Here is a 9,074-nt window from a genome sequence, read left to right as displayed (position 1 = left end):
CGTGATAACTAATCAGCAAAGTTGCACAATGTTCTCAATGCATTAACACATCTCTCAATGCCGATTCTCCGATTTATAGCGACGGTGAGCAGTCTGTCACTTTTTACCGTAAAGTAAAAACCGATCGGAAGGGGAAAGGATAAAGTCTCGATCATTATCATTATCATAATTTCAAGCTGCATGAGACGTAACACAATGTGACGTCTCATGCATCAGAAACTAAATCATTATAAACGGATCGTTGCACATCAACTGTGATGAAAGTTATTTTTTATTTTCTTAAAAATTTCTTGAACTCTTCAATATCGCGCGAGGTAGCGAGCACGTTCATAATTAAGTATTGAGCGTCGTCCGGATCTGGTGCAGCGTTCGTAACCGTTGTCCATTTGTACAGCCAGCTGGCCGCGGGACTGCCAGATTCCACTCTTACACGTGTGCGTAACAACCCGATATTGTCCAGCAGGATTTTTTCTATCTCCAAGCGCAACAGATCAATTCCTGCAAATGTTCAAACGATCTCGAATAGTGTTCTGTTCAAACCAGCACCGTCAACCCCGCCCAATTGATTTACGTTAGCGACTAATGACGGATCTTAATTGTACCTGTTAACTTCGTAGAGGAGACTGCAATCACATCCTTGGGTATGCAGTCGCTTTCAACTAGATCGCACTTGTTGGCGACATCGATTACCGGACGATCCTCGCCTATCATGGGTTTTATCGTCTGTTGTACATGTTGGTACTGCGCCTTCATATCAGGGTGACTGATGTCGAATATGTGGATTATCACATCCTAGGGAAAAACATTTTTTAATTACTAAACTTGGTCATAAGAGAAAGGAAAAAAAATTAGGTTGATAATACTTAACATACAGCGATTATGGCATCCTCCAGGGTCACAACGAACGGTTCGATCAGAGTTTCTGGCACGTCCTGAATGAAACCAATGGTATCCATGTAGAGTATTTTTAATCTGTTGAGCAACATGCCTCGATGCGCGGTCGTATCAAGGGTTGCGAACAATTTATTTTTAGGTTGCAGAGATTTGTCATCCGTAAGTGCCTTTATCAAGGAGGTCTTACCCGAATTCGTGTAACCCACCACAGCAACCGTGGGTATACCGGTATTCTTACGATGATTCCTAATAAGCTGTCGATGTTGCTTCAACTTCTTCAAGTCACTCTTCAATCTCTTTTCCTTGTTGTCGAGCAGCAACTTCATCTTCTCTGTCATGTTAATCACACCACAGGAAGTAATGCACGTTTCCAATACTTTTCTTCGGATATATGGTATTTCCGCTAAGGCTACTTGTAGTTTCGCCTCTGGGGTTTTCGCGTGCTCGCGGAATATATGGATAACTATAGAGTAACGATCATATACTGGTAGACCAAAGATCTTTTCCAATTCAAGCATCTGAACAAACTTCAGCTGATTAGTACTGACAAATATTGCAGTAGGGTTTTCACTTCTACGCATCTCCTTCTTCAGGTCCTCTATTGAACCAGTACCAAGCAAAGATTTTCTCTGCAAAGTAAGCAATGGTGCATACTTGGTCCCAACTACGTACCAATATGGTAGAGTGTTTACAAGTGCCACAGCTTCGGCCAGTTGTAGCTCTGGTGTGGTGTTCCTCTTCTTGTCTCTGCCCCATTTTATGTAAGGTTGCAACACAAATATCCTGTGTCCAACTGCAGTACCTATGCAACGACTGGACAGCTCTACATATTCCTTCCGTTCTTCTTCACTCTCTGCGCTTGCATCTTCTTCAGAATTGTGATTAAAACGATAAGCAATATTTTGTAGTAATACTCTTGGTCTTTCGCAAATTTTATTCACATTGTTCACTTTGTTGCATATTCGTAAATTCTGATGTGTAATGTTTAGAATCATACGTACACAATGCATCTTGCACCTGCTAGAATCTTGTTAAATGGAATTTGACTTGAATTTATCGTATAATCATTGAATTTAAGATAAATATATTTTATTTAATGTAACCACTCGCAAAAATTGTACAAAATATTGTAGCTATTAATATAATTCTATCTTTTGTATACAGAGAACTTAACCTCTTCAATGAGAATATGTTTTATCACTTTATTATTTCCGATATTAATATTTGAGATAACATAAATTAATTATGTTAACAACAAACAATGCGAAATTACAATGCCACTTGTATCTATGTTATCCTTTGGAAGAAAATTTGCCCGCATAAGGTTAGGTTGATCGCTAACCTCTTCCTTAGCAAAGATAAATATGTAAATCAGTGATACACGATACTTCTTTCTCACATTGTGCAATCACTATGCTAATATATCATCATATAATATATATATATATACATACATTAAAAACTATGCTTTTCGTGAAATTATATAAAATATTCAACGACTTGTACGATATTTCACTGATCAGCTGATTCTGTGACGATTTACATGCGTGAATATCCAACATACAAAGTGGAGACATACGCCAATAACTCCATTCACATTTCTAAAAAAACTTGAAAAAATTTATGTTTATTTTATATTCAAATTTTTATAACATTATTATTAGTGCATAGTATTGTGATCTTTTAAATTAGATGAAAAATATATGCTTATAAAAGGTAACAATTGTAAAAAAGTATACAAATATTTCCAGAGCAGTATCTTGGTACATTTTTCACACATTTTATTTAAATGTACTTAAATATTGGTTTAGTCACAATCAAGCTATGCATTCTGGTGAAGCTCTTTATTTGACCTTCTTACTTTATCTTTGCATGTTTTATACATATTAACGATGTAGTTTAAGCGAAATGATGTTAATCACATAACACGTTATATAACGCTGTCACATCTGAAGATCGCATTTATGCTGCGACAGAATAAATAATCTTATTTATTCGTCGTGATACGCGAATGGTTTTTACTGCGACGGTCATAATATACTGATCGCTCGAGGCTTAGCGATGCTTGAGACACGCATATCGACGCACACACAAATATGTGTGCCACGTGACGACCACTTATCGGAGCGGTGTCAGTTGTCAGGCTAGCTCGCTTCCGCGAAGCTCAGTGTCGCGAGATCAGTGAGTGCGACTTCTTCGTGATGGAGTCGGGAACTTTGGCGAGAATATTGCATGACTTCTTCACGACTGTCGACGGAGAACTGAGTCTTTCCAAAGGACATTATTTCCTGGTACAAGCTGTCTACTGTGAACGTCTGATATATAACCTAATGGAATGTAAACAATCCAGTAACATAATCTCATTATTTTTACTTTAGATACATGAGATACTGGACAAACATTGGTGCTTGGGTCAGTCTCAAGACAGGATTGGCAAGTTTCCTTTGAGTCACCTACATAAAGTGGACATACCTGAGTTTAATGAGACAGAAAGACTGTTTGTAGCTGTTGCTGACTTTCCTGGGCAGGAGACAGGAGACTTATTCTTTACACAAGGTAGGCTTATCGTTAAATATATTGAACATTTTTATATTCTTTTAGGAATTTTCTGAGAAAATTTTGATGAAGAAATATCAATCCTAAAATAATAAAATAGTCAAGAATCTAATGCAATCTATACATATGTTACATTATCACAATCCTAATTCTCAAATAATTATTTTAAGTATGAACATTATTAGGGGAGCTTATAATTGGGACAAGAGACATAGGCTCAGGATGGTGCGTGGGCAGAACAGGTTCTCGTACTGGAATTTTTCCTACAACACATACGTGGGAACTCGATATAACACTAATAAAGGTTTGATAGGCTTATACTTGATCTATATATCATTCAAAGAAAATATTTAATAGAAATAATAGGGGATATATTATTTTGTATATAGAAAACATCAAGAAAAAAATCAATAAAAAGGAAAGCCAAGGTAAATACAACATTGAAAGCACAACTTGAAGAAGAATTAGATTTAATCGCAGGAGAAGTAGTCACTATCACAGAGATTTTGGATGATGGCTGGTGTCGTGGAGCAACAGAAGATGGAAAGGAAGGTATATTTCCAGAAGGATTTATATCTTATATAGATGTGGATAAAGATATAACCGATCAAGCTGAAATAACAAGCTCAGTGAGGAGCAATTTAGCATGGTCTACACCTTGCAGTGACATAACTCACAGTGATTTCGGTGCAGCTGCTTCCGTGAGCTCATGTGTACCTGAGGAGCCTGCTCCAAATTACTTTGATTTATTCCCAGATGCTTTGGCATCCACCAGCGATGCAACAGGCGTACAATGTGATACTCACGTCAAGTCCATGGAGATCAAACCATACGCCATAACATTGTATCCATTTAATGCACAGTTTCCGAACGAACTGAGTTTTGGAGTGGGTGAGGTGGTACATCTCACTAGGCACATTGATTCCGAGTGGATGGAAGGCATGATCGACACAGCTAAGGGCATTTTTCCATCGTCTTATGTTAACGTTATAGTCGATTGCGTAGAAACTGCGAATGATCAAGTTCAGTCAGAAATCGATGTCATTCCCGCGAAGAAGGACGCTTTAGAACCGGGAGTTACTGTGAAGGTATTATACACTTTCGATGCACAAATGGACGGTGATCTGAGTGTTCAGGAGGGTAACGTAGTTACCGTGATGGACATGGCGAACGAAGATTGGGTAAACGTGAAGAATAAGAACGGTCTGGTCGGTTTGTGTCCGAGAGAATATCTGAGCTCAGCATTCGATCACTCCTCGAACCAGCGACAAGAATCATTAGAGGATTTGGAAAACTTTGTGATGATTAGACATAAAGAAGAAAACGTTACGACGAACGAGGAACAAAAACCAAAAAGGTTGTCGCAACCGCACAGACCAGCACCACCGGCTCCGGCTCCAGGTAGAGTTCCATTGCAAAAGGATCCTGTTCCGAATGCAGAAGTTTCTGTTCAAGAAGGAAGACGAGGTAACGAGTCCGTAACCGACGGTACGGTTAATCTAAGAGAGAAGCGTGCGGATCAACGACAAAACGTAATTTCGGAACTAGTTATAACGGAAAAGGAGTACGTCCGTGACTTGAAACTGACGTACGAAACATTTAACTTGTACGATCCGAGCTCTCTTATATCTAAGGGGATCGATGTCGCTACGTTGTTTGGTAATATCTTGGAAGTTATTCACGTTGCCGAGGAGTTATTGGATATGATCAGAAAAGCGATGAAAGGTCGCGATGAGAGCTTGCAGATGATCGGACCTTGTTTCGTGAAAATGACCGAGAAATTGAAGACTGTTTATGTGAAGTATTGTGGCAATCATGAAGCATCGTTAACTTTGCTGAAAAAGGTACTTGACTTTGTCATTTCTTTAGTCGACGAAACATCTTCATATTACAAGATATTCAAAATTATGTAATCGAGTTGCACTCGATTGTATTTGTATTTCAGTATGAGAATAATGAGGAAATTATGAAGATATTTAACAAAGGTATTGAAACATTGCGCCATCAGATCGCTTGTTTCGATATGAGTTCCATCCTGATAAAACCAGTTCAGAGAATATTGAAGTATCCTCTCATATTGTATGAATTGATTAAGGTAAGCGATTATATGTTAATTATATAATCTGTTATTTATAACGAGTTGCTACATCACAGTTGTTTTATAACAGTGCACGGAGGACGATCATCCGGATAAAGCAACTACAGAAGAAGCGTGGAAGGCAATGACGAACGTCGCCAGCTACATTAACGAGTACAAACGTAGGAAGGACATCGTGTCCAAATATTTGGACAATGATAACACGCTAATCAGCAAAATGTCGAAATTAAGCATGCACTCTGTAGCGAAGATGTCTACAAGACTGAGCACGAGATTGTCGGCGAGTCTCGGCTTGACAAACGTCGCGTGCGACGTTCAATTCGAAGAGCTCGAGAAGCAATTTCGATCTATTGAGAAATGCACGTGGCAACTGGCGAAGGACGTCGAACAATGCACCATGCATTTAAGCGAGGAGGCCATGTCCGGGGATGTGATAGCCGAGTTTTTGGGTCACTACTATCAAGGAACGCCCACTTCCGACGTGAAGAAATTACAAGATATAAGATCCACCATTTGGACTCAATACATGCCAGATTTTAAATCGTGCGTCGAGAAGAGAGTTAGCGTGCCGTTGCATTCGTTAGCGACGCTGTTAGAAGGGCCGGCGGTTCTGATATCGAAGAGGCATGATAAATTGCTGGATTACGACGCTGCCATTTCTAAGAGTGAGAAATATAAAGAATCAAAAATTGTAATTGTTACACCGTCACGATCGATTAACGCGCCATTCCCTCTGACGTTTCCTCTTTTCCTTTACGAGTTGCTTTATTCGTTTCAGGTGCAAGAAGAGTTATTTACTGCGAAGAGTAATTACGAGGCACTGAATCAGCAATTGTTGGAGGAAATGCCTATATTGCTAGACTCATCGGCAAACATTCTAGTTAATTGCATAAGTGCCTTCGCTGGAGCTCGGAAGTTGCTGAGCGGCAGAGTTACCAAGCAATATCTGACGCTCTGCGAGGTACTTTGATGAAGTTCAAATGAAGATCCTTCAACGTATTCAATGTCGAATAAATAATAAAAATTATTCTCTATTCGTTACAGTCATTACCGCACTTGTCGTCACAGGACGTGCTAGAATCGTTCCTCGTCAACCACAATTTAGTATGGAATCAAATAAAACGTTTCACGTTCGCCGGTACGAATCCTCGAGTAGAAGACGAGGGTCAGGCTCAAGTCTGCGTACAATCCGATAGGCAGAGATCCCTACTCAAAGAAAAATACACAGCCGATAAATTGTACACAGTGGTCGACGACGTCGCCAGCACGTCCGCGTTGGACGTAGCTGCTGCAAGAGGTACATTGATCGCCGTCATAAAGAAGCAAGATCCCATGGGAGACTCCTCGAGATGGTACGTCGACACCGGAGTCACTCAAGGATTTCTGCCGTCTCAAAAACTGAAATTGGCTCAGCAGAGTCAACCGCGCGATTGCACCGCGGCGACGTCCATCGCTGCAACTAGGAAGAGCCCTCCAAATTTGATGTCATTGGATTCTCCGGAGAAAGAGATCCCGAAGACATCTCAGTCACATCTACAGGATTTGCTCTCGTTAGACATCAGTAAAGAATCGAGAGTGGGTCACACTTACGGTAACATCCCGGAAACGCCAAAGGTTCAAATATATCAGAATATAAACAGCGAAGTTAGTATCTTTCGGGTATTAGTTATTTTCGTCCACCATTCGGTCATTCTCTAATACTTTCTACCTATATACTTCGTTTGCTTTTTTCAGTTTTACTATGCGATGTATGATTTCGCTGCGAATATACCAGGCACATTATCCGTTACGAATGGCCAAGCCTTGAGACTGATTAGACCGCACGACGAGAAGGGAAACGACGAATGGTGGCTCGTAGAGAATCGCGAAGGCAAGCAGGGGTATGTTCCTCGAAATTATTTACAATCTTCAGCTAAACTGAAATAATAATGATGAAATCAAATCATGTCACGTTTATATACGGTATTGCTATTCAGTTTTATTTAAAATTAATTTTAAAATTAATCGTTTATTAGTAGAGCTATATTATCGAAGTATTTTGCGCAGCTCTATCCAACGTTTTTTACCTATTTTAAACTGAAGTTTTAATCTGATCTGATTTAGCCTAAAAATGAAACAGACTCTTATATTAAGTAAATATCAACGAGCTAATGCTCAACGATAACTTTCGTAATTCCCTTTTTAGTACTTAGATTTGTACATGTCTGATGTTTATATACTCTTTAAAATTTTTACACATACATATTGATGTTGTCCAGTTGTTACATGTGTGTATAAATGTACATAGTGTGTTACCGGGAGCAAACTGTTTCTTCTGTGATTGTCGTTATTTTCAAGTACGAAGTATGAAGTCAGTGATCGATATTGTGACACAGCAATAATGCGTATATTCTTGCCTAACAAGATAAAGTTCTGAACGTTTATTATGTAAGGAGTGTTGCGTACCTATCGAATATATATATACACACACACACACTGATGATCAATCTTTCTACTAGCAGCATATTTTACTTCACATTTTCCTCTACACGATTTTGCTAATCTTTATATCGAATTTGCAGCCACAATTCTGGAAATATATTTGTATATAAAGAGTGTTGTAATTTCCGATAAATTATATGCCATTTAAAAAATATGAGTATATTCACCATGGAAATATTAATAAAAATATATGGAGAACATTAATTAATTCTTTAATTTAAAATATGTGCTTTTAAATCCCTTCGCCAATAATCTCTGTCTGCAATGTCCCTCACTGAGTGTTTGTATCAAAGGAAGAATATTATCATGTCATTTTTATGTCACGACGAGCTGTTCGGAATTTATAAAATTTTAATTATTTCATCTTTGAATCTCTTTTGGTCTTTGTTATGTTCGTTATTATTTCAAAATAAATTATTTAATTCGGTCGATGGCATCGTAATGAATAGGACATTACGATTATCAACGTGGAAAGCGACGTATTAATGATTAATGATTAAAAGTGAAGTATTAATTGTCGTCTTTTATAAATCACATAGAAGAATACGGAAATGTTCAGTACAGATATATTTGCCGCTGCAGAGAAATGCTCGAGAAAAAATGAAACACACGTTATTATAAAAGAAAAAAGAATGTATCAGCTATATTATCACTGTAATATAATGCATTTATCGTTACAATCAACAGTAATAGGTACAATAACGTGACGCTGCAGCGTATACTACGGCGTTAAGCGCCTAAATACATGTACGATACAAAATAAGAGGATACAAATCGCTTAAATAAACAAAACAGTCTTTCGAGGTACAGCGACTTGCCGTGAGCTTACGCGAATAAACTTACGCTAAACTTACGTTCTAAACGAAAAGGTGAATACTGATCTAAGAATATAACGACAATCAACGAGAGAGAGATACTTCTCGGATGCAAGTATACACGCTCGAACTGATCAATGTTATTGCGAGTTATGCTCTTATCGTGCCGGTTAATGATAAAGCGCCTTCAGATATCGCGGATGTGCCCGATTAGTGTAGGATTACTGATC

General features: G+C 38.5%; 2 protein-coding genes across 2 annotated transcripts; one reads left to right on the top strand and one right to left on the bottom strand.

Annotated features, from left to right (window-relative positions):
* Positions 1–237: 237 nt before the first annotated feature.
* Positions 238–2,326, bottom strand: LOC105182775 (putative GTP-binding protein 6). Its single transcript, XM_011140462.3, has 3 exons — positions 873–2,326; positions 603–792; positions 238–498 (listed from the first exon to the last, which is right to left on the bottom strand). The coding sequence occupies exons 1-3, from the start codon at positions 1,902–1,904 to the stop codon at positions 272–274; spliced, it is 1,449 nt and encodes a 482-aa protein (XP_011138764.2). The 5' UTR covers positions 1,905–2,326; the 3' UTR covers positions 238–271.
* Positions 2,327–2,755: 429 nt separating this feature from the next.
* Positions 2,756–8,458, top strand: LOC105182774 (dynamin-binding protein). The gene is made up of 9 exons (XM_011140459.3): positions 2,756–3,185; positions 3,273–3,450; positions 3,636–3,754; positions 3,840–5,294; positions 5,396–5,545; positions 5,619–6,239; positions 6,327–6,509; positions 6,593–7,192; positions 7,283–8,458. Exons 1-9 carry the CDS (start codon positions 3,096–3,098, stop codon positions 7,472–7,474), a joined length of 3,588 nt encoding a protein of 1,195 aa, XP_011138761.1. The 5' UTR covers positions 2,756–3,095; the 3' UTR covers positions 7,475–8,458.
* The last annotated feature ends 616 nt before the right edge of the window (positions 8,459–9,074 follow it).

The sequence above is a fragment of the Harpegnathos saltator genome, unplaced genomic scaffold, assembly GCF_003227715.2.
Source record: "Harpegnathos saltator strain DR-91 unplaced genomic scaffold, Hsal_v8.6 scaffold156, whole genome shotgun sequence".
NCBI lineage: Eukaryota > Metazoa > Arthropoda > Insecta > Hymenoptera > Formicidae > Harpegnathos > Harpegnathos saltator.
This window is presented reverse-complemented; position numbering and strand designations above follow the sequence as displayed.

Excerpts from the sequence above, each read along its gene's own strand:
- LOC105182775 (XM_011140462.3), bottom strand. The coding sequence starts at position 1,904 with ATGCATTGTGTACGTATGATTCTAAACATTACACATCAGAATTTACGA. Across the intron at positions 793-872 it reads TGGAGGATGCCATAATCGCT|GATGTGATAATCCACATATT; the intron begins GTATGTTAAGTA and ends GTTTTTCCCTAG. Across the intron at positions 499-602 it reads CTCCTCTACGAAGTTAACAG|GAATTGATCTGTTGCGCTTG; the intron begins GTACAATTAAGA and ends GAACATTTGCAG.
- LOC105182774 (XM_011140459.3), top strand. The coding sequence starts at position 3,096 with ATGGAGTCGGGAACTTTGGCGAGAATATTGCATGACTTCTTCACGACT. Across the intron at positions 5,546-5,618 it reads TATTGTATGAATTGATTAAG|TGCACGGAGGACGATCATCC; the intron begins GTAAGCGATTAT and ends GTTTTATAACAG. Across the intron at positions 6,510-6,592 it reads AATATCTGACGCTCTGCGAG|TCATTACCGCACTTGTCGTC; the intron begins GTACTTTGATGA and ends TATTCGTTACAG.